At 44.2% G+C, this 25,742-nt stretch overlaps 2 protein-coding genes across 5 annotated transcripts in view; one reads left to right on the forward strand and one right to left on the reverse strand.

Annotated features, from left to right (window-relative positions):
• The first annotated feature begins 7,839 nt into the window (after nucleotides 1-7,839).
• Nucleotides 7,840-8,529, forward strand: LOC122621564. The gene is made up of 2 exons (XM_043799472.1): nucleotides 7,840-8,069; nucleotides 8,160-8,529. Exons 1-2 carry the CDS (start codon nucleotides 7,970-7,972, stop codon nucleotides 8,324-8,326), a joined length of 267 nt encoding a protein of 88 aa, XP_043655407.1. The 5' UTR covers nucleotides 7,840-7,969; the 3' UTR covers nucleotides 8,327-8,529.
• Nucleotides 8,530-16,824: 8,295 nt separating this feature from the next.
• The window catches only part of LOC122620680 (nicotinamidase), a 28,289-nt gene continuing 19,371 nt past the window's right edge, over nucleotides 16,825-25,742 (reverse strand). For all 4 annotated transcript variants that reach the window (XM_043798271.1, XM_043798268.1, XM_043798269.1 and 1 more), the window contains 4 exons: nucleotides 18,887-18,991; nucleotides 18,085-18,219; nucleotides 17,561-18,001; nucleotides 16,825-17,459 (listed from right to left, as the gene is read on the reverse strand). In XM_043798271.1, coding sequence (XP_043654206.1) covers nucleotides 17,340-17,459; nucleotides 17,561-18,001; nucleotides 18,085-18,111 — 588 coding nt within the window. In that variant the 5' untranslated portion in view covers nucleotides 18,112-18,219; nucleotides 18,887-18,991 and the 3' untranslated portion in view covers nucleotides 16,825-17,339. The remainder of the gene's footprint in view (nucleotides 17,460-17,560; nucleotides 18,002-18,084; nucleotides 18,220-18,886; nucleotides 18,992-25,742) is intronic.

Genomic DNA, 25,742 nt, shown 5'->3' on the forward strand with positions numbered 1-25,742 from the left:
ACTGCCATGCCCACACTTTTGAAATACGTTTTGAGTTCTCTCGTTTTATTATGAGTCCACTACAGAACTTAAAAAATATCAAAACATTTGCTTAAAGTGAGGTCGTAGCAGTTTTGTGCGGTTTATGGCCGTTAGAGTGGGTGCCGCCATCAGTTAACAAAGTTGCGCTGCGTACATGTCTCATATCAGCACATTTATTCTCACCTTTCTAGCTTTTATAGTTCCCGAAATATCGACGTTCATACGGACAGACAGACGAACATGACCAAATCGACTCCGATATTGATCCTGATTAAGTTTATACATATATATACCTTCCTTCTACCTGTTACTTACTTTTCAACGAATCTAGTATACCCCTTTAGTCTAGGAGTAACGGTTATTAAAAGGTGGAAAGAACTCATAGTTTCGATGTTTTTTGATCATTCATTGTTCTCATTCGGTATACCCAAGATTATAAAATCTTTTACTTGCCAAAACTGCTTTCCTTCCTGGGTTTTTTGCTTATCAATGAAAAAGTTATGTGTAACTAATAAGAAGAAGCCATTTTGCTGCTTACATATGTAGAAGCTTTTATAAAGAACTCTCTCAGGTTTTTATTCAAAAAATTTATTATATGAAAAAAACAGTTTTTTTTCTTTTTTAAAATCTTACAAGCAATGATTCAAACCCAATGAAGCGATGCCTATAATGGTATCTTTAGAGAACCAGAGGCCCAGAGAACAAAGAACCTACACCAAGGGCAATCAGTCAGCCTCAAATTGTTACTAATCAGGACTCCCACTTCGATGGCCCGAGTGTCCAGACCAGTGCTGGGTTGTCCTGGCTGCCCCCAGGAAAGTGCAGGAAGGCCTGTCGCCTCTCCTGGCTGTGCACTCAAGAGTTGTCTATGGCAACGGCTGGCAAATGTGTGCGGACACAGGACTCCAGGGCTGTTTACAAGCTCAGTTTGCTGCACACACTCAGCCGGGCACAAATACACACAAACACACACACACACACACACACCCAGGATGATATAACGAACGGCCAGGACTCACATGCATCCAATGGAATTTAATTATAACTTCTGTAACTAATTTCCGTTTTCGGGCTAACGTATGGGAGAAATATATGCAAAGTGGCCGAAAATGCTGCACAAATTAATATTTAATACATTCGAAATTGGCAGGCAGCTGTTCATTGAATATTACGCATACGCAGAATTTCTTGCTTGCGGTTATTGGGGAGTTTTGCATGGGGCAAAAGTTTGGCCGCGCTGTCACAGAAATTAACACGTAGCCGGCATAAGCATCATCATCACCACGGCCATCATGGTCGTTTCATAATCACCGGGCTCATTACGTGACTCGCAGTGTCCATTAGGACTACAACCACACGGACAAGACAACCAAACCCAAAGGATTACTGCGTCCCGGGGAGTTATTAGACCTATCAGCATTAGCAGCGACCTGAGAGTTGGGCGGAAAAAATGTATGAACGAATGGAGGTGGAGGTGGAGGTAGGGGCCGGGCTGAAGGGGCCCAGCAAACTTTTTCTGCCACAACTTTGGCCTTGGCTTAACCCACCGGCACACCGACCGCCACGCAGCTTAACCCCACTTATGCACAAGGGGATCGACGTCGTCCTCGTCCTCGTCCAAGTCGGGCGCTTTCGGGCTAATTTAAAGTTTGTTTTATTTAGAATAAAATAAAATATTAAGCAAGCATAAACGAAAAGGGACAGGCGCCGCTGAAGAAGCGACGGCGAAACCAATTTTCATTTGTGCTCTCGATTAATTAATTAAATGCGAGCGCAAAAAGGACGAAAATCTTTAAAATAATTAATTAAATAATCGGACTCCCTGAAATGGCGAGCATCAGGGCATCAGGCCGAAAAAAAGGCGGCCAAGCCGAAAACAAAACCAAAGTGTATGCCAAATGATGAATGCGCGTCAAAGCAGCCCAAGCAAATGAAATGGATCAGGCAAAAGGGGAAAATCGAGAAAAGCCGGCTAAGGTGGGCAAGCGGGTATGCGGGAAAGAGGGAAAAGCGGGAAAAGCGGGGGCGTGGCATGTAGATGAAGCCGAAAGCGAAGCAAGCTGAAATTATGGCAACCAACTGACACAGAAATCCATTTTTCATTTTCAGTCACAAGACTGGGTCCCCATCAACTGCCCCGCCTCCTTTTCATCCTCGACCATGGGCCTTTGCCTACTTATTTATGAGCTAGTATGTTGTAGTTGGTCAAACACACCATATAACAACAACAGCAAATACAACGGAAAACTGCACGGCAAAGAAAAGAAGACGAGCTGGAACAAAAAAGGGGTAGAGATTACAAACGAAAAATAAATAAAAAGCAACAGCAGTAACATGCTGCTTACTGATTCTCCTTACTGATTGTTGCTGCCGCTGCCTTTCCCACTGGCAGGCCAAAATAGTAGCAACAAAAACGGAAAATGGGAAAAATGAAAAAATGAAAAAGAAAATCGGAAAACAAAACCAAACGAAACAATGCCGACGAGCTGATGAACGAAGTTTGGATTCCCTTGGGCCTCTGCAGCCGGAAAATGTATTCAAGTGGAGTCATTTTTCCAGTTTGTATGAAATACTTGGCATAACTTTTGGGTCGGCTTTGGGTATTCAAAAGTTTCTCCAACCTACTGAGGCACTAACTGAGGCATTCAATCTAGCTTAATTGCAGGAATATTCAATGCTACAATGGAGAATTGCCAAAATCTCTTCATTACTCAAGCATTCTACGCTACCGCAACTCCGCTGGTATCCTAGGCTTTGCATAATCAACCCGTTGAGTTTCTACTCCTGGAGTATATACTATTCACAATATTTGACCCGGACAACATCCGTTCTAAAGCGTGATAGGCGCACTAATCCGATCCAGATACAGTCCTATACCCATTAATATTTCTTTGCTTACGAGTATTATCTACATAATTAGTTTCGAACGTCTTCAGTTCTATATATATTTAGTTATCAGTAATGGTATTATCGCAATTACTTCGAAATGCCTTTCAAACTTGGGGAAGTAGTGGGCTGAAGTATTTCCTTATCCTTTAAGAATACCCATTAACTTTATGCCAAACTATTAGGGCCCTTCCTTAAGCTAGGGCATCTCGAATCGCCTCAGTCAAAGACCTTTCCTGTTTTTTTATCCACCTTTTTTCCGTTGTTTTGTTTGGTGAAGCGCCTTTCCTTCGCATTGGACTCTCGTCTTCGCTTTGGCATTGTCTGTTAAATTACGTATACGCCTCGCAGCGCACAACTTCCAACCGTCGGCTGATGTGAGTGTGTGTGGCATGCAAACAAAAGCCGCTTGTCTGTCAGACTCGAACTTGAAAACTTTCTTGCGTTGAGATTTCTTCATTTTTTTCTGCTCCTGCTCCTGCTTCTGCTTCTGTTTTTGGTTTTGGGTTGAGTCGGGCGTAAAACGCCAGAACAACAACAAAAATGAGTTGTAAATGTCAAAAGCGTTCGGAGGATGCCATAGACAATTTTCAAATGCTGGCAATCTGCACAGCAATTTGAAAAGAAATGAAAATATGCGCAATAATTTACACCCAAGGCAATTTTTTCCCTCTATGCCACGGCCCCATACTATTATCAATTCATGTTTGGATCTTGTCGTTATTTTTATACCCGTTACCCGTGGAGCACTCGGGGTATGCATACTATTCGATTGTCTTTCGCACTCTGAAATCCCATGAACAGGTTTTCGAAGGAAGGCGCAGTTTGGTTTGCTAGAAGGCGAGTTTATGTACCTATGCTTTCATCTTAAATTCTTAAGTTTGTAGAATCCTTTTGCAGCAAGACAATACATGTTGTCCAAAAACCATTGCAATCGAAATAGTTTTAAACCAATGAAATTATTAATATAAGCCAGTCATTTTTCGGTAGCGATTCTCTCAATTGAACGGCCATAATTTACAGGCGGCTGAATTGACAAACAGTGCAAAATAATATGAGACAAGTAGTTTATGAAAGCATCAGTAATTTAATTGCGTAATTCCACATTATTTCGACTGCATATCAAACATAGTATTGGGTATCGCAAAGTCGAAAATCCGAACTGTGGGTCTGTGACTCGCCTTTGGTCCTTGTTGCTGGTGGCATGACAACTCTTCAGCAGGCGAACGACGATTCCGATGGCCGACCATGTCCTTGCCAGCATGTGTGTGAGTGCGAGAGTGGCGGTGTGTGTGTGTTTTGGCTGTAAGCAGCTGTCAGTGATTTCTGACAAATTGATTTGACAGTCGACAGGCGACCAAGGGGAACCCAAATGCGGGATGCGAGATGCGGAATGCGGTACGAACTTTTGGGCCACGCAGCAGGCAACTTGGGCGCGTGTGCTAAAAAAAGATGAAAGCCGCCTTTTGCCGTTTGCCGTTGCTACCACTACCACTGCCACTGCCACTACCATCACCACTCTTGTTGCCAGTCTATGCGTGAGAGAGACGGGGAGAGAGAAGAGGCAGGCCCGCTCATTTGGCCAGAAGAGAAAGCAGCTAAGCAGAAGCAGAAAAGCAGCAGCAGCAAAGCAGCAGCGGGCAAGCAAAAGCAGCGCCAAAGAGTTGTTGCCCCAAAGAGCAGAGCGTGGTGAATTTTTGTATGCTGCTTGTGTGTATATGGATTTGTTATTGTTATACCCTGCAGGCCAAAAGGGATATGCTGCACAGGGGAAAATATAATCCCTACTTTGAAGAAAGTCATAGGGCCTCTATAAGTACAAGCTTGATGCCTCCTTTAAAAATACAGTTTTATCGCATGTGAAAGTAAAGTACAATCTGATTTATGCAAGCAGTAGGGCTTGCAAAAAAACTGCAATCCAAAAATGTATAAGAAAATAATTCAAAAAGTCCTGGTTTCTTGCTATGATATAAAGCCACCAGATATCAAAATATCTTAGGACAGCATTTTCACTAGATTTATATTACTAGATTTATATTACTCCCAAAAATCGCCTTTTGGTATTTAATATATTTGCTGGCATATAATTATAATTAGAGAGCATATATTTGGATGGGGCATACGTGCTCTACAAATTTCCCTAGTGTTTTGCTCAGTGCAAAAATCAAATGTTAAATGTTACGACATGTTAACAAAATAAGGACTGCTGGCTTAAAGTGTTTCTCGGGAAATGTTTTCCGCCCGATAGTTTTGCTTTGTTTCGCTTTCTGTGCCGGTTGCTGGTTGCTGGTTGCCAGTTACTTCCAGCTAGTTACCTGCTGTGCCGAGCTCAGCGCAGTAACTTTGGCTCCTGCTTGATTGACGTTCCAACTGATTGACTAGACTAGTGACTGACGGACTGGACTGGAATCGGAGGGCATGGGGAGGGTAGAACCGGGTAGAGGGTATCCCGAACCCCCTGCAGCATAACAAATGGCTGCGGTGGGGTGGCGATGTGGGTGGTGACTTTAAACAGGCATGGGAAATGCCATTAGATGAGCAGCTGCCAACGTCAGTGAACGGCGTCTCTCACTTGACAGTTTTATTTATAAACTGTGCAAATAAAACTGTAAATCACTAGGGACACAGTCAGCGAAAGACCGTCGGGGAAAAGTGACCTACATAGATGGCAGGCTTGGCCAAAAAAAAAAATAATAAAATAGGGGAAAATAAAATATATGGAACTCGGCACACTGGGAAAGCGAACGCGGCCGCCACAAATCAAACAATTAATTTCTCTGTCTGAAATTCCAGCACTAAATCAACAGCCAAACAATTGAACCATTTAACTATGTAAATAAAATTAATGCTCCCTGAAAGTGGAAGCTGGTCCAGAACGGGAATGGGATCTCTGAGAGGGAGCCTGGAGCCTGGATAACACCGGACAGCTCCACCTTATGCCTTTGAGCGAGCAAAGCAAAATATCCATTAAAAAGCAATCAATATATGGAAAATAAATGCCAGTCACCCAGCCCCATTCGTCCTCATCTCATTTCATCTAGTTAAGAGCCTCTGCCAGCCGCATAATCTGAATTTAATTTACCCCGCAAAAACACACAGCTAAACAGCAGGGCACGAAACGAAACCAAACGAAACCAAACGAAACGAACTGCTGAAAATGAAAATAAGGCAAACAAAAACTGAAAAATGTCAAAAACGAAAATGAACTTTCCAGGGGGTGGTTGGGTGGTTCATAGGCTGTGGTGTTGGCTGGCGAATGAATGGCCATTAAGTAGCACACCCATAGAAAAAGGACCCAAGGAGCTCAAGCTCAAGGTGAGTTGGCCAGAGAGAGAGGGGCTATCGGGCATTCGGGCTATCGAGAGAGTGCAAGAGAGAGGGCAAGCCAGCCGAAAATATTCCACAGTGAGTTGCCATTTTGCTGCTCCAACATAATTTGTATGCCCCAGCCTCCAGACCCCCCGCCCCCTTCCGAAAGGCCTCCCTCCCAAAAAGCGCCCTATTTGACCTGATTCTAGTGACGTCATTCGCAGGGTAGGCCTCACGGCGAATACGTAATGTGCGAAGCGGCGCTGCATTAGGCTGAAAGTGGTGGTGGAACCGGCATGGCAAGTGGATAACTTGATTAAATGGGAATACATTATATTATTTCAGTTGTTCGAGCACACAGACGCAGCCATGTCACAGTCACAGTCGCAGTCGCAGTCTTCCTTTCAACTGAAGTCGCTTTCCTCCTGTTTCACTCTATTTGACTTTGACTCCGCCATTGACCAGCCACAAAACCGATATCTTCAATTTTCAGCTGCAACTTCGTAGGATGGCAGAATAAAGAAGGAGTCGACATGCAACTTTTAAGGCAGGGAGAACTGACAGCTGGCACCAACTTATAACTCAAAGTGCTATGGCTCTTCGGGCCCCAAGCAATTCCTTTCCTTTTTCCCCACGAACAAGTAAAACACACACCCACACACCCACACACATACACATATAGACGGGTGACGGTGAAAAGATACAAAACTTGGAAAAACGAGAGCGAAAAAGAAAAGTTTCAGTTACGTGCTGTTGCTTTTAATTGAATTTTTTCCCACTGTAGCTCCTGACTGCTGTAGCTTTCTCCCTAACTGGCCGCTGCGGCCAGCCAATGGTCCAATGGCCTGACCAAGCACATCCGCCCGCCACTTCCGCCGGTGCCCCTTTTCCCGCTTTCCCACTTTCCCGCTTTCCCACTTTCCCGCTTTCCCACTTTTCCGAGGCCCATCGCCCAACCTGCAGCCTCCGTAGCATCAGCAGACTCTTGCTGGAGGGCAGATTTCTTGTTATTTCCAACGCGCAGCCAAGTCGCAAGTCCTTAAGCGGTTTATTTTGCTTCACACTGATTTGCAGGCAGCGAGGTGTCCTGAGGACCCGTCCTTGCCACCCCCTTTACACTTCAAACTAAAAATGGGGATTACCGCCATCTAAATACAAGTTATGCGATTATAACAGATCATTTATACTTGACCTCTCTCAGCAACTTTCCAACGTGGCAACTTTTAAATTAGAATAGCATTTGTTAGTCGAACTTAGGTCACATATTTTTTGTATTTTATCTGCGTACCAGACTTTTATATTTCCATTTATGCTGTTATACACATTAAAAATGTGAGATGATTCGAAAGGTCGATTTCCCAGCTAATTATTTTGCAGCTACTCTTCGCAGTCAAGAAACTTTTCCAGCAGTGCAGCTTTCCTCGATTTGCTGCTGCCAGTTTTTATGCAGCAAGTTTTTAATTAAGAAGTTTCAATTTAACATTGCCCATAGACTGCACTTCGCTCTCGAAAAGCGCATTATCATAATAATTTACTTACTCACTTAGTTGGGGCGGGGCACTCCAGAGCATAATTGTCGACGGGCTTTTTCCGAGGCCGCTCCATTCACTTCCTTCGTTCCCAAAGGCAATGAGATAGCTTTCAATTTGGAAGTGTATTTGAATATTTGGAGCACAATTGCTGCCGCACACTACGAAGTTATTGAGGGACACGCGGTTAGGGGCCGCATGCTGCGTTCTTGTTCCTTTTGAAGATGAATAGTCAATGGCCATGTCTTTTGATCCTGCTTGTTTTAATCGTACTCGTCCTGGCTGCATGCGGATATTACACCATTATTCACCCGAAACAGATTCGTAAGTTCGGGTCTCCGTCTCTGGAGTGCGCTGCTTATTCTGATATTCTGATATTCTGACCCCTTACCCCTTACCCCTTACTTATTGCAGATCTGGAGAGCTGTTATCTGAAAGGCGGATCCTGCCGGGAAACGTGGAACTGCGAGGAAAGGTTCCGCAGTCGCGTTCGCACCACGTGCATCAACAAACGAAAGATCTGCTGCATGTCAACGGTCCAGATAAAGAGCCTTCAGGATGCCGAATACTACGCCGAGTGAAGGTCCTTTGGATCGAAGACTTCCTATGTCAAAACAGCCAGTTCGCTTCGAGGACGTACCACTCATATTGCAAACCATATCTTGTATTGAATGTATCATTTCGTAGGCAATTTATTACATTGGATTAATGAAGTTAAATTAGTACTCCGGACTCGGCGATCCTAAATTTTAAGTTATGTCTAAGTAGATGTTCTAAATTAGATGGTGTGACATTTTGTATGAGCATCTTTCAAATCGTTTTTATTCACTTTTGATTACGATTTGTACATAGAAAGTAAAGTTATATACATTCCTTACTTTTAAACTTGTAACGACACCGTTAAACCTTTTGGTTCACGAAATATTAAAGTAGTGGCCTATTCCCATCTCAGTGCCTCAGCTGCCACCACTCACATCCACGTCCAACTCTATCCAATTATCTGGCCTACTATCAGTTCCACTGGTCCATCAATTGAATCGTTATGCCTGCGATAAGTTTAACATTCTGTCTGGACAGCATCCTTTGGCCGTGCACCATCCGTGAGTCCATTCCCCGCCTCCCGGAAGGCCCTGGGCAAATTTAGTGAGTTTGCTTTGCCATTTTCCCCACCAATAATACTCGCAACTCATTTGTCTGCTGGCCGGGACTGCTTAGCCAAATCCCAATCCCCATCCCCATCCCCATCCCCATACCCGTCGCCGTTCCCATTCCGATGCCAATCCATTCCCACGGGGCACTCGACGAGCAACACTTGGCTTTGTCCCACACAAATCCTCCGACACCCTCCTGCCACTTTTCCCATCTCTAATGAAGCGCAAATGTTGATGTAAAAATTTAATTTGGTTCGTAACCCAACGATGCCACACACGCAGGTCCTTGCGCCTTGGCTGGGAAAATGGCTGGGGCGAATGGAATGTCCAAATGTTTATGCATCGTGTGGCGAAACGCGTGTTTACCTTCTAATGTGTGCGTGACATGGACCCATGGGTTATATATGCGCACACACACCAGCACACACATACTGTGTCATGCAGGGATGTCCTTCGGTCCCTACGCTGGCAACACAAAAATAATAATAAACGATGCCACCACGTACATGTATTAAAAACAAAGCGCAGCACAGAAAACGCTGACAGGCCCTTTGCCTTCGGTTGCTCCAGCTCCAGCTTCAGCTCCAGCTCCAGCACCAGCTTGGAGATCCTGGAGGACATCTACTGCTCCTGCAACCCCTTCTTCAATGTCCCCTGGCAACTCCCGTGAAACCCATAGTCGCTGAAGCCCTGCGAACCGGCAACAGAAGCCCGTCACAAAGCAAAGCCAACAAACTGTGAGCGGAGCGGAGCGGAGCACAAATAGCGGCGACCAGCGAGCGGAAGGAAGTGCAGTGGCGCGACAAGGAGGGGTTAGGGGGCGTATGGGAGTGGACAGAGACTGGGCCAAAGGGGGTGCTGTCAGCCCAGACATTCAATGTCGTTCGCTGGCTGCCAGCGATGTTTACGAGCACAGTGCCCTCAGCTACCAAAACTAGCAAGTTACTTTTATACATTTCTACATAGGCCAAAAAATCAAGTAGTTTTAAAATTTAAAATTTATATAATTTTTGGAAAAAAAAAGACTTTTTAAAAATTAAAATAGAAATGTATATAAAAGCCATTTGCTGAATTACGATTCAATGTTTCGTTCGTTGCTCTAAGCTCAATAATTTCGGCTTCACTTTCAACTGCAGATCTCCATCTTTTACCTCTACGAGTATATACCCCAAATCAAATTTGCAAAATAAACTTGAAATAAAATTACTCTTGGCCACGTGCTAAATCAGTGTCCGTTGCAAACTGGCAGGCAGGGAAAACTAACGAACGACATCGGCGGGTCCTGGCAAAAGGACCCTGCAAATGGGTGGGATACACGTTTGGCCTCCACCACCACCACCAGCTCCTTCGCCATCCCCACTGGCACCTGCTCTGCAGTCCTCCTCTTGTTTATGGCTTTGTTTGCACTTTTGTTTATGGGTGTACATTTTAAACGCTATGAGCACCTGCTCCGCCATCATGTGTGGCTGCTTTTGTGTGATCCTGAATGTGGCAGTGCCTGTATAACCGTTCCGTGACTTGTACTTCTCCCCCGAAGCACCAGAAACACCCAGTGCCCCATCCGCCCCAGATTTCCGACCGCCTCCGTTCGGCGATGGCCGCAAAACGAAGCCGGCTTCAGTGTCAGCTGACAGATGCAGTGATTTTAAGCGTCCATCAAAAGCTCCTGTTTGACATTTAATTGTTGCACATTGTTGTCCTTGTGGCCGAGCAAGGAGCATGGCGAAGCAAACACGACATCCACGTCAACGGACAATCTGGGTTTACTTTGGTCATTGTTACTCGGGTTCAAGGTGAGCTGCGGCCAAATTCTCCACGACCAAACCATAAAAGACCGAAGTCATGTGCTTTATTACACATTCAACGGCAATGCGGCAGGAGATTATAGTCGTGAACCTAAACACAGGAATCCAAATATCCAGATACCCAGGTGTGTGCATTGTCGTTAGAGGTGGGAATCAGAGCGTGACTTTGTGGGATTTTCCGCACTGGGTCCGCACTGCCCAAATACATTTCATTTGTCAGCGGATGAAAGTTTGCCTTAAGGCAGCTTCATGAAAAATTAACAAGACTTAAGCGTGGCAACGTTTTGTAGATGTGCTTTAGTTCAAATATAGTATAATAAGATCACAATTTAAATATAGTCCATACTTCTTTCATTTTCTTTCCATATTTACATTTTTATGTTTTAAAATGGGAAAAGTTTCAGCTAACTATTATTTTAATAGTATTTTGTCCTGCAACATAAAGTAGCACTGCCAAAAGTGAAAGGGGAATTAAAATAATATACAATATTTATGTTTCATATGACGGTGTTCTGGAAAAGTGGAAACAAAATGACCTAAGAGGCGAACTACATTCCCTGAGGCGTTTGCCATTAAAAATATTCCTTTTCAAGGGAAAGCAGGAAAGTTTTCAGAAAATATTAAAGTTTTTGAATTAAAGTTTAACGAGTTGATGTGTGTGATGTTGAAGGACTCGCTAGCAACCCTGTGACAAGAGGTCCATCCTCTCCATGGATTCAGATACAGATACAGATTCAGATACAGATATAGATATAGATACACACACACCTTAAGCATTCAGCCTTAGCAGAAAAACTTGCAAAAGCTTACACGTGTTGGCAAACGTTTTGCGGTTTCATTTCTGGATTATTTTTTTGTCTTTCTGGTTGGCCTCTGCCTAATTTCCAACTGTCACCCGAGATGACTTTTGGACCCCGGGACTCACACACACACACGCACACACACCCATACCCATACATGCGACCATTTTCTAATGGCCTTTTCGTGGTCAAGCATTTAAGCGTTCCGGACCCCAGCCCCAAAAAACCAGTTTGGCCCTCACCTTTGACTCTATGTCACTTTGGTTTACTTTTGTGCAACCGCAAAAGTCGTTGTTGCTGTTGGAGAATCCGCACACACTCGCACTCACACACACACAGGCAGTTGTCACCCATACATGCGTACTTATCCCTCTGCACATGCACGCTGGCACACACTAGCATACCTTTTTGACCATTTCGCACACGATGTTGCGGTCGTGTTGACATTTTAAATGCCTTTTCATTTGTCTCCCGCCACTCCACTTCATACGCTTTGGGCGCTAATTTCGTTCAATTTGTGCTTTAAGGCCGCAAATTTGACTCGGCAGTCAGTTTAATTGAATAGTGCGGTCTGACCTTAGCCATATAGGGAAATCTGTTCCAAAACACCGCTTAAAGCCATTGGTATTTTGGCTTTGATTATAGTAATGAACCACTAAATGCTATGATGAGCGGACGGAATCACAATGGTGCTCAAGCTGAGATGATGATTTCTAAATACTCGTATCTTTAAATATTAATGACCCCACAGTGACATTTAAGCACTGCTATGCCAAGTTCACATGTGTACAAATGTCCTCCAGACACTAGCTATCAGCTATCTGCTATCTGCTATATGCTATCTGCTCTTTGCCACATCTCCTCTCTCTGTCGTGCGCACATTACCTCGTTTTCACATCCGCTGCAGATGGTCGCAGCTGGAGGAAAAAGTTTTGCTGCAAATTCAAAATATTTTCTATATTAGTTTAGAATTTTCACTCCCATTCCATTCCCCAGCGAGTTATGGTTTTTCTGGTTTTTAGTGGTGGCATTAATTAAATTTTCATTTTCCTAAGGATACTTTCCATCTGCGTTGTGGGGTAAGAGTTTTAGGTTCCAGTTCCTGTGCATTGGGTACGCTTTCCAATTGAATTTTCGGCCCGTCTTTTGGGGCCAGCAGTCGCAAGCGTTTGTTGCTGGGGCAATTAAAAGCGAATTTTCCGCACGCAGCACAAGCGTTTTGAATGTAATTAAAAAATATCACGTATACGACGCATGTGCCCCAAGGGACCGATTGCAGAGGGTATTTATGACCGACCAGCACGGCTATATTTTTTATCCGCAACTCGCCGCGAGTAATGGCTGATTGCCAAAGAAACACGCACATTTTTCGGAGTTTGAGTTTCGTTTTTATGGCAACTGGCTTTGGAGTCCTGATCAGAGCAGCTTATATATATAAATAAATATATATATATAAAGCCGAAACAAATTGAAGGTTTCATTAGTTACTGTTAGTTAAATTAGTTGTTGACTGATTGATTTTAGTGCCACTCAAAAAACGGAATTATTAAATACATTTTAGAGTTTCGCCAACAAATCTGTCGATCAATTTTAACACGCTATCATGCATGGAGAGTGGCAAATAATCAAGTAAGCCAACAAACAGCCAACAATTAAATAACCAAACTGACAGACAGACATACGGAAATACGGACATTCAGAAAGATGAAACGTTGGCTGGCAAATATTTGTGAAATTCTAAACTGTAATCAGGGCAAAGTGATGGCGGCGGCAGCAAGTGTGCTTAATGACAAAACTTTGCAAATCAGTAAAGCATTTTATTGCCACACATTTGCCAAGAAAAGGGGACTGCTGATGGGATGGATGACTATGAGGGTGAGGGTGAGGGTGAGAGTGAGGGTGACACACATATCTGGAATGCGAAAACCTCATAATCACATCCTGCACAAGTGCACATGCGGAGCTCAAAACTTTCTATCTCAGTCAGTCAGCCAGCATGGCAAACTCATTTGACTGCATTAGAATTAACATGACGAAGAAGTGGCCGTGGCAGCAGGAGCAGTGGGAGCAACAACTTCCTGTATGCATTTCCCTCCTTCATCCAAAGGCGGAAGAACATTGCGCATACGACCCGTTCAACGGCGCTTAAAACTTTTGCCACCCAGCTCAACTGCAGCTTGGGCTTCACTTCACCTTCGGATCCAATATATTTCTCACTAAATCAGTTATGAAAGCCCCACAAACAAAAACAATAAGATATTCCCCCGTTCGCCCTGGAACAACTGCGTTCACCTGCGCAAAAATTTAATTACAACTCGTTTCGCCAGCCAAGAGTGCACGAACATTTTTATTCATAATTAAAACTTTTGGCCATGGCATCCAATCTAATCAGCGAACGAAATTTTCCGCAGCAAATTGGTTTGACATTTTCAGTTTATTCACGGCTCCACTCCCTTCATCCGACGGCTGCTGCCGCTAATAAATAAATTATAATTTCAATAAGGTTTTCGCTGGCAGCCCCAAACTGAAAAACTAATTTGCCACTCCGCCCCCGAAAATGGGCGCAGACAGCCTCCGCCAGTTAAGCCAGCTGTTTGTTGTTTTAGTTGTTATCGCCTTTGTAGTTATTGTGCCAGCTGAATTTGTTGTTCTGAGCGCTGCATTTTCGTGAAGACAGCTTCTCAATTTGGGGACTAAAAACAACGATAATTTACTTAACTGCCAGCTGGTAGACAGTCTTTGCCGATCCGCCGCAGCAAAGGTTGCCAAACAAGCACCTTTCAATAATAAAAAAATAAAAATAAATCAAACTGCTTAGTAATTGTTGTTCCGACTTGCAAGTAAGTTTGACACGACAATCTTAAATATTGTTTACTACAGAAATATAAAAAAATCGAATACAGGGTTATAATTTATAAAAGCTTCTCCTCCCACATATACATATATATATACATATATTCTTTAGAATGTTATATTGCAATGGCTATATTGGCTCTAGGATAATATTTGACATTACTTCTTTTGGCAGCTTTCCTTGGGGCACGTCGCTGTCAGTTTGTTTTCCCGCGGTAACCCTGTCGAACCGATTAAGATCTGGGGCGCAACATAGTGGTTTAAGGCCCCCTTTCCTGCCACGAACATCGAGCTTAGCGCCCCTGAACAAGCTACAAGTCAAGCAGTCGCCAGCAGACGGTGAACGGCGAACGGCGAACGGCAGATGGGAATTCTCTCCAGCTTCCAGCTTTCGAGTTTACCGGCTTCATCTGCATTTGGCTCACACACACACGCACAGCTGAATTTGCAGTTCCAGGTCATGGACAAAATGGCGACGCCTACGCAGCAGCAGCGCCGGATAGATGGATGGCTATATATGTAGAGTGAGAGTGCAAGAGAACCGGTTGAGAAAAATATGCGAGAATTTGCTGTTAAGAGCAAAACGCGAACGAAGCGCTCATGTCCGTGTCCGTATTCCTCAGTCCGTTGTCCGTTGTCCGTGGTTCGCAGTCCTTAGTCCAAAGTCCCCAGTCCGGGTCCAAGTCCCGGCCTCTTGGCAAATGGCCAGCCCACGTGTGCATGTATGTGTGCGTGTGTGTGTGTGTGTGTGAGTTGCTGCCTATGTGTGCCTGACAATAATCCAAAAGTTTTACAAGCAAAACGAGAGACCATTACATGGCAAAAGGGCTGGCAGAGTCAGAGCCAGAGCCAGAGCCAGAGACACAGAAACAGAAACCACTTGCAAGCTATTTTCATCAGCGATTCTTGGTTTTTTTTACCCCTGCTATCCTCGTATCCTCGCATCCTCGCGTCAGTATGCGTGTGTGCCTGCCTGTGGTGCAGCTGTGTGAGTGGAACATTTTCCAGTGCCGCTGACAGCTGGCAGCGTGTGGATTTCAGAGGCATGACCGCAAGAGATGCCGCTACCACCTCCACACCATACCACCACCACCACCACCATCGCCACCGCCACCAGCGCCACAGCCATTTCCATTTCCATCGCCACCGCCAGCTACAACAGTTCCCTCAACAACAGGGCATGACAACAAAAGTTTGGTGCACAGGGAAAAAATTACATTACGGTGGTTCGGCCTTTAACTCAGCGCCACGAATATCCCTCAAACATTAACTCCGTTTATCTGGCTGGAGTTCTTTAAAGGAACAAGAAACTAATATTTTAAAAATGATGTTACAAAACTATGGGACTTTCATTCTTATTTTAAAATATATTTTTGAATTCTTCTATAAGATAGCAAGTCGGAAATCTAAAATTATAACTTATAATTTGTGATTTTATGGAAAATGTACATATGTGTGCCTTTTTTTCAGTAGGGCTCTGAGTCTTCTGCTAGATCTGGGAACTGGAGCCGGAGCTAAAGTTCATTGTCTACGGCAGACGACGCCACAAAAGGTAAACGATTTGAGGCCCTGTTCCCGATCCAAATAAAAGACCAAAAGCCAGTGCTTAGGAGGGAAAACCACACGGGTCGGCGAAATTCTGGATTCTGGGGGGAGTACTTACCATAAAACTTGGCCAGACTCGGACTCTCGCACTGACTCGCCCATTTGGCAAATGGAAAAATATGCTGAAATGTGAAAAATAAAAAGTTTGCACTTTACACTGGGCACACAATGTGCCACGCCCACTTTGCTTCTGCTTAGTGGCCTGGTGTTAATAAATTTAAAGTTGGTTTTAGTCGCCCGCTCGAAGAGTAACAGGCGAGAACTTTCTCCAGCCCATTCTTTGCCTTTAACAAAAACACCAAAAATTGGTCAAAAACAAAAACCTCGGGCAGCGCAAGGCAGGCAAGGAAAAAAGCACAGACACATAAAACAGAAAACAGAAAACAGAAAAGTTTCCTTAAACGCTGCATGGATTGTGTTATTTCAGTTTTCCTCATGCTGCTCCTGAGCTCGAAAATAAAAGCAGAAAAACACATGCGAGAAAAAACGTTTAACAGTCTGTGCCACACTTTCGGCCAGGACATTTATACGGTTTGTTTTGAAGTTTTTGCCTTTCAACTTGAAATTCGCTTAAAGAAAACACGCATATATTCATTCGTCAGGGCGAGTGGACAAAGTGGGGATAAGTAATCCGTATTTCTATGGCTTCCATGGATCTGAACATGGCTTCGATTGGACACTGATTTGACAGATATTCGACAAACTGGAGCGTGTGAATCGCACCATAAAAAATAAATTACTAAATGATATTTACGCAATTTTTGAACTATTACTATTGTCACACCAAGCTTTACTCAAGCTATGTTATTACTTTATTCGCCCCTTTGTTGAGTATTATCATTTCAATTTGACATCAACACTTCCATCATTTTATTTCAACATTTTTAAGTACATACAATATTTCTCACTGAAGCAGTTGTTCTATTTTGTTTTAAAGTAAATAATTTTGTTCTACTTATATTTTGGTTGGTTGTATATAATATCAATTTAATTCAAACAGGTGCAGCGCACAACATTAAGAACCCTTAGTACTTCATTGCTCTTGGAATTGTATTTTAAGGTGCTTGGGTTATAGAGAGAGCTCGGTAATACGTAAACATTTTATTTACCTCATTATCTCTGTAGGCAAGAACTTTGCACTTTTCGCTTTCGATTGTTGTAAGTACTGTAATGTCATGTAAAATCCACATGGATAACAGGCTTAAAAAAGATGTTACCAATTCTAGAATGTTTTAGCAAAAGCTAGCCAAACTGCAGAGGCACTTCACAGGTGTTCTAAACTAATCTAATCGAAACGCTCTAACCGTCGACTACACAAAAGCCTTTTGTCTTTTTATATCCATGAAAATAAGCCTAGCGTGATTTAGTTGCCTCTCGGATTTAGTATGAGGGCCTGAAGCCATTGCGCTGTGAAAGAACCGAATCGGGGCTCTTTAGCTCCATGGCCAGTTTGTAGCCCAGTTCAGGACGGCGATCCCTACCCTCGGCCATTGCCTTGACCTAGAATAAAGAGATGAATATTATGAATGGGAAAATAATGATTGTTAGCTATCGGTTTGAAAAGCGGTGGATTCCGCGGTGGACACCGCGAAAGAGCTCACCTGATTAGTGTGGACTATAACGCCATCGCTGGTGTTGACCTTCTCCTTGGTGTGCTCGATGTCGTGGACATCCGTACCCCGGCAGCAGTCGTCGATGAGGATGGTCCTGTATCCGGCGGACAAAGCGTCGACGGCTGTGGCGCCAACACAAACGTCATAGGCCAGTCCGCACACATAGATATCCGTGGCGCCCTTCATCTTCAGCTGGGCATTCAGAGTGGTGTCCGATAGCTTCTTATTGTCCCAGAACACCGAGTACGAGTCCACCTCGGGATTAGTGCCCTTGTACACCTTGATGCCGTGCTCCACCACCTTAAGGTCCTTGTGCAGCTCGGCTCCCCACGAGTCCTGGACACAGTGACGTGGCCACAGGCGCTGCTTCATCGGCGGCGGTCCTGCGAAAATGACCGTGTCAAACACCTTGGCGGAATCCGAGTCCAACTAAAGAGAGGGGGGAGGAGGTGTACAAAGCGGATGTCTGTTAAGTGTCCGACACTTCCGTTCAATTACCATCGACGTCTTACCGAGGAGGACTCGTCCATGGGGCGCATTTTGACATTATCAATAAATGAAACGTGATCGCTGGGATGCCAGTCCAATGAGTAGAATACGGCATCAAAGTCCACCGTATCCAGCAGCTTGTTGATGGGCTCCAGTATCTGCAGTGAAGGTGAAGTTGGGATAAGAAGCTGGTTGGGAATCGGTGGCACTTTCCACACAAAGTCAACTTGAGAGCCGGGCGGAGTCCATAAAGCGACGAGACGGAAGTGCGTGTTATTAATTTTGACAAATTTTCATGTACCAGCCACAGAGCCATGTCAGTTGCCAGATGGAAATGGAAATGGAGTGGGCGTTGGAGTGGCATTGCGGGGCAGTGAATGCGAGAGCGAGCAGGAACGAGAGATCCCGACGACTTCCGGCGTGTGTCGCAGCGCGGAAGCGACTTAAGTAAAGCATATCCGCTTCCGCCTCTGCACTCCCCCACTCTTTCTCTCTCTCTCTCTCTCTCTCTCTCTCTCTCTAGCTGTCTCTCTCCTCGTCTCGCTTCTTATCCCTGAAAGTATCTGGTATTGAGGTCTGACATGCAGAGCGCCCAACCCCCCAGGACCAGCTTATCCCCATCATCTGGAGCGGCAATGACTTTGGCTCGAACCCGGCCCGGGCCGGGCCCTTCATTTTCATTTCTTGTTACGCTTTACTTTTTTATGTCCTTCCGTCGTCACCGCTTACCGCACCTGTCCGGGCTTAGCTGCTGGCCAGGTAGCTGCCACATTAACCACCCGAAAACCCCGGCCACCCCCAACCATTTGTGACTCCGGAGCTCACCTCGTGTCCTTGCTGCTGTGCACTGCAATTACTTATATCCAAGGAACCACTTATAAAATCATTTTGTACATCAACAATGAGGAACGCGTTCACCGGTCGCACAATCTGCCAGAGAAGAGGAGAAAAAAACGAGAGATGGTGAGTATCACGAAAATGTTACAGCGGGAAACATGAGCAGCCACGAAAAAAGGAAAACAGGAGCAGGGACAACGGAAAAATGAAAGAAAATTGTAAGAAAAATTGTATGGGCAAAGTAAGTGAAGCAGGCGCCACAAAGGCGGTACGGGGTGGAAGGTGGAAGGTGAAAGGAGAGGCGAGGTAAGGGGGCCGTCTCGTTTCTGGGCGGACCCAGAGTACCCGGAGCACAAACATGAAAAGCTAAAAAGAAAATTTGTATACATATATGAGCTCTGCATTAGCGTGTGCGTGTGTATCGGACTCTTTGTGTGTGCGTGTGTGTGCTCTCCGTCGACTGATGAGTTTCTTTTTTGCCGACCGGCGTTATAAATGCGTTTTAAATGAAGTAAAAGCCAGTCAAAAAATAAGGGAATAAAAATAGAAATCTAGAAGAATCATTTCCAGATATACGAAATTGTGGATACGCTTTTAATATAAAATAAACTAGGTAGGGCAATTATAGGACATTAGATATTAAAGAAAAATATCTATTTTATGATTGCATGATTTGTTCTGAAATAACAGCAAAATGATTGAAAATATTTTGTTAAACAATTTTAAAATATTAAATTTATTTTGTACTCTATTGGTTTTATATTAACATTTACAGCTGCCTGTACTTTAAAATTGATGTAAAATGGTATTAGCTTTGATTTGATAGATAATTCGCTTTATTGATTATACACTTGTCCGTTATAAATGCAAATACTTGTTGCTCCCAACCAAAAAAACATTGATTTTTGTGATGATTCAATTGAATTTGACCCATTTAAAGTTGGGGCCAAACGTTGTGCGCCATTCATTATATTTATTTTTTATTTTTTGAAGAGCATCTAAATTTCTCGCACAAACTCACGCGCAGACTTTGGCAAACACAGACACACAGGGAGCAGCTCGTTAGGTTGTCATTGCTATCTTGACTGGCAGCAGGAGCAGCGGCATCATCAACAGTGTCGAAAGCATCATCAACAGCCCCATCCTCATTCCATCCTCATCCCCTTCCCATCTGAATCCTGCGCTGCTGCTCCTGCTGCCGCTCATCCTCGTCCCCTGTCGCATCCTCGTGGCTCACTGTAAGCTGATTATGTTCGAGCATATTTAAAATTAGTGAAGCGCTTTTAATTTGTTATTTATGTGCACGCTGATTATGAATGATTATGATCTATGCGCAAACACAGACGCAGTTGCAGCTCCCGCTCCAGCTCCTGCTGCTGCTGCTGCTGCTCCTGCTCCGGCTCCGGCTTGTTGTCGTCCTGCTGCTCCAGCTTCTCTAGCTTCTCCAGCTACTCCACCTCCTCCAGCTCCTTTTGATTTGTGTTGTTTGGGCTGGCAGGGCATTTAAAATATGTCATCCAGCTAAATGCCTTAAAGCGCTGGAACGTGAGCTGCAGCTGCAAGGATCCACAAGCAGGTGAACCAAGGAGTTCTGGGCAGCGGGGAGACAGCGCTTAAGCAGTTGATGATTTATCACCATGTTGGCAGTCGCACTTGCCACTGGGATGCAACCACTTTGGATGCCAAGAGCGGAGAAAGGAGACAGAAGATAGGAGACGCCAGGCTGTAGAATGGAGCCCACAGTCGAGAGGAAGTGATTTACATTTACATGGCGAACATTCTCAACATTTTGAGAATAGTTTCCAGCAGGGTAGCAGGGTAGTAGGGGAGCAGTGGGCAGGGGGCAGGGGGGCTGCAGCCAGATAATAGCCGGATCAAGGTAGTTAATGTATCAATTTAGCCAAGTTCGTGTGTGTCGGTTGGAAGCCGAGTGTCTAAGTGAAAGGAAGTGTTGGGTAATTTGGGTTCAGGGAATGCCTGGGAAGATTAAATGCCAGAGATAGGAGCAGCGACAGAATCTGCTGCTAATATGACAGTGACTCCTGCTGAGAAAATGTTCTCGGCAAGATTGGTTGCTCATACGACACGTTGTACGCGATACCTTACATCAAACTTAAGCAGTCCGTAGGCTACTTGGTCCTTGTTTAATGCAACTACAAATCAAAGCTAACCCTTTCTCACTCAAAACTCAACTCCAAACAATTAAGCCAGACACATTAGACAAGCCAGGAAGCTGAGCCAAGTTAATAACTGGGGGCAAACACGGCCAAAGCCACAAAAGGCTCTGTACAAAGGGGATGGAGATGGAGATGGAGACGGAGACGGAGATGGCATCCCCGCTGTCTGCCGCAATTTGCACATCAAGTTGCTCTTCGCTCACCTCAAGAAATCAGGGGCAGGCTTCCAATTACGAGCCATCGGGCACAGATGCTACCCAAGATCCAGCTCCGTCATCATCGCCCATCATCGTCCGGCTGCTGCAAAAGTTGGCAAATTAACACGCTGCCCATCCTCAACTGCTGGCCAATATAAACAAGTAACCTCTGGGCCTTTGTTATGGCATAGCCGCCCGGAAATCGGCATCTTAATTTAAAGTTAAAACTATGAATCTCTGATGAATGAGGCTGCCGCACTGCCCCTTCCACAAACATGCTACACTTAAATTAATTATGGAAGGCTAGATGGTAGGGCCCAACCACAGGTTGGTTTTTTGGGGAAGCTGAAAATTCTTGGCACCTTTCGGTAACCACAGCAAATCTTAAATTCAAATTACACTTTAACCCGAACAAAGGGAACAAGTTATAGGAATAACTTTGTCAGATCCACACACACTTTTGCTCAGGGAAAACTTTCTTCCTTCGGTTCGACTCGATTTCGGTGGCAAATAAATTTCAAAATCCGTAAAACCCAAAGCGTCGACGTTTTTTGGGGTTACCGGGAGCCACCAATCCCAAATCGGGCGCCCAGGCCAACTTCAATTCATTCAGGCAGACAAACTGTCAAAGTGTTCGTGTGTCTATGGGTTTTGAGCCAAAAAAGTTGCCAAGCTAAACGAGTGACGACGAGACGAGAGCCACGAATCGAATCGAATCGAATCGAATGGAATTCAACTTGCTATTGAAGTATGTGCCAAAAAGGCGAACGTGCCGAAGCCAGACCAGACACACCCACATGGCAGACTTGCCACCCACACATACTCGTATATTTGGTATAACACATACATATCCCCAAAATGTACACCTTCTGGGGGAGGGGCGGCGGAGGCAGGTGCTAAAGCAATTTCCGCTCCGAAATTGTTGCATAAGTTGGTGGCTGCCAGTCGCCGGAGACTCCCAAACGTACATACGTACATCCGTGTATGAATACATATGTATGTATATATAGGACAGATATATACACAAATATATTTCGCATAGGCAGACAGTCCTCATCGTCCTGACAGTTTTGTGGACTTGTGGGCTGAACAGGGCTGGGGCTGACAGTTGCTGGAAAATTACATTATACAATTTATGCGGCTGCCAGACAGCCGGGCTGGGGACTCGAAGGTGGGAGGTGGGAGGTGCGAGGTGGGACTTGGGAGGTTCAGCCGCCAAAAGAAGTGAAAACTAACTATAAATAAGCGCCCAGAACTTACGGTGCTTTTCGGGTAAAGGTGGCTGGAGTTCCGACAGAACTTATGGATGGTGGGAAATTGTTTTGCTGAGCCGATTTCGATTAAGGCTGAAGTTTGGGAAGGTTTCTGCGAAGTAACTAGTATATACTTGCACTTTGTGTCGAAATGGGTGGTGCCCTTTTTTCTAGACTTACGGCTTATTGGTACCATTGATACCAAAATGAAATGAAAATGCGGCAGTCATTTTTCATTGCTCAACGATATCACACAAAAACGCTTTCAAAAGGAAATAGGCTGAAATGACGGTGACCCAATAAGAAATTTTGTGACAATTAATATTCAATATATTCAATATTCAATAGTTCCCATTTACTTATAAAAAAATCGGGTTATTAAAACAATGCAAAGAATATTAGTTGATTTATTGCCTTAATACTTTAACTGTGCTCAGAACCTGAAAAATGTGCCCGCAAACCCAACTGACAGGAAATCTAAGTGCAGATCCTCGTCCTTTTTTCTCCAAATTTACATTCGAGCCACAACCTAGTTAACCTGTAATTTATCGTATTTTTTCGTTGATTCTGTTCAAGAGCTTAAGAAATGGCGACTCATTTTTCAATAAAGTCCAATCAACTAAAACCAACTCTCAGACTGGCCACTAAATCAGTGAATCTGGCTCCTTCTGGTCATCTTTCCCTCACTCCCTCGCTCCCTCTGATTTCCTCCTCCGCTGCTGTTCATTTCCGGTGACTTTTTCGGGGGTGTGTTATAAGTCATTAACTTTCTAAATAATCGCCGCAGCGTGTCAACTTTGGTCGTTAAACTTTCATCAGTCGGCGGTGGAAGCAGTGGAAACGCAAGGCCGCCAAGGGAAAATCCAGCAGCCAGCGACTAGCAAAAATTAAGCTCGGAAAAATTGGGCTTGGAATCGAGCGGGGCAAGCACAGGAAAAACTGAGCAAAATTTATAGCACGATATTATTTTCCGCTCGGTGAGCAGGGAAGTTGTGAGGCGACTTTTGGCACTCACTGTAATTCTTCTGCCCGCCAAGATATTGAGCACTCGCCGTGTCTTTTTCGGTGTTGGTGCGTAACTGAGCACAAAAAAATGTCCCACATTTTGTGCCATAAATGAAGACATTATAAGCGACACTGTCTGCTTTTGTGTCGCTGCCCGTGTGTGTGTGTGTGGGCTGTAAGTGTGTTTGTAAGTGTGGGCCGAGATTAACGGTAGACATTGTAAGACACTTAAAGCTGTTGAAGATTTTTGAGTTGCTTTATGGCCAGGGGGTTCAATGAACTATATGATGATGCCTTGTATGATATATGGCTACCACGCCCATCGTCCACCTCCCACAGCGAACAGCTCACAGCCCACAGAGCAGCCCACTCTCTACTGCGTATGTGTGTGTTTCCACAAAGGAGCAAACGAACAGGTGAGGCGGCCATAAATTTATTATACGGGAAATAAGAGCAGTTTAAAGAAATGAAATATTTACGAACAAAGGAGCCCGAAATGAAAAAATGGTATGTACTTGTACCTGAAAAGAAGGCATCTCGCAGTCAATTGAGAGGGCCGAAAATGTCAAAGGGAGGCCCAAACAAAAGGAATAGATTCGCATTAAATAAAGTGCCAGGCCAGCGAGCTTATCAGGAAAACGCTGTGTTGTATATGTCCTTTCACCTTTGTCAATTAGTATTTTAAGCAAAGGGACCCAAGAAACCCGAAAACTGAAACTTCACCTCAAGGTTTTGTCCCTCGTCAAAAACACGGATCCGCTCCCAGAAACGAGAAAGCCGCAGCTTTTCACGCTCGAGGCGCTTTCCACATGGAACATGGAACACGGAAAACCGAACTCTGTGCAGTTGGTTAAAAAACATTTTCTGCACATTTAGGCACATAAATTACGCACTTTCGGGCAAATGCAAACACAATAAAAACATCAAAACGAAAGCGCGCCTCATATTGAATTATGCTTGTAAATCAAAATTGGGGTAAATAATGGACGGGCAGGCAGTCGGCGACTACCTTTCACATTCAAATGAATTCTGGACACGCGCAATCATTCGATGGACCCACGGTCGTATTATTTCCATAAATTTGCTTTCATTTCCATTTCCGTTTCCGCAACTTCAATCGATTTCAATGTGCAATCCCATCCACACCGATATACATACATATGTACGTATACTCGTAAATGTTCGAGCGTATTTATAAACAGACAGCCGCAGGAGCCGCAAAATATTTAGCGACCGATGCAAATGATTTATGGCGTTAATGTTCTATTTATGCGTTTATTTAATTTGCGTCTGTGTGTGTGCCAAAGTTTCATCCTCATAATTCTAAGCTAATCCGGAATCCTCCTCCTTCCATCAGTTGATTTGTTTATTATGCAAATTTTTCGGCTTGTCTGTTGTTTTTCCTTTTTTTAGGCGCTGCGTTTCTCTTTCTGATTTTTGCCCATGCCCCCGCCCTTCACACAAACATTAAACTGCAAAATTACCATTCATGCAATTCATGCGGAAATACAAACAAAAGTCAATTTTATGGGGCGGTATTTTTCTGTCGTTTTTTTGTTTTTTTTTTGTTTTTTCTGCTGAATCCCCCCATGGGATCCCCCTTCCACTCGACTTTATTTCATTCTTCGTGCAAAAACTGCGAATGCGTAAGTAGGGTTTCGTTAGGGGCTGTCATTTTTTTAAGTGTTGCCGTTATTACAATATCAGCTGCCGGAAGATTTCATACGCTCTGCTTTTTATACGTTAATAAATTTTTTATACAATATTACACAATTTGGTGTGCGCCGGCGGAAGGGGCGGTCCCTGTGGGCGGGGCTAAATGGCGTATCAAAAATAAAATGATTATTCTTTTCCTCGCTCCAAAATAATTTGTCGCGTGACAATGGAGGGCAGGACTCAACAGGCAACGGCAACACATCGGCTGCCACCACTGCGTATACGTAATGGGGATGTGCCTGTTGGTAGAATGTTAAGAGGAGGTCATCAAAGTTGATGCCTCCGTGTGGTAGGTGGACAAAAAAAACACTCTGCTGGTTTACCATCACATAGCATAAAGCTTTCAAATAGACTTAATATAAATGGTGAAATGATACAGGATTAAAACGGAATAAAGCGAAAGTCTCTGTCCTGAACACCTTTTAACCATTTACAAATGGCAGGAAGTCTTTAGCAACAGTTCTTAAGTCCTGCCCCACAACATAGTGAAATTAAA

Source organism: Drosophila teissieri, chromosome 3R (assembly GCF_016746235.2).
Source record: "Drosophila teissieri strain GT53w chromosome 3R, Prin_Dtei_1.1, whole genome shotgun sequence".
Lineage (NCBI taxonomy): Eukaryota > Metazoa > Arthropoda > Insecta > Diptera > Drosophilidae > Drosophila > Drosophila teissieri.

Coding starts and splice junctions, on each gene's coding strand:
- LOC122621564 (XM_043799472.1), top strand. CDS start 7,970: ATGAATAGTCAATGGCCATGTCTTTTGATCCTGCTTGTTTTAATCGTA. Junction 8,070..8,159: donor TATTCACCCGAAACAGATTC/GTAAGTTCGGGT, acceptor TACTTATTGCAG/ATCTGGAGAGCTGTTATCTG.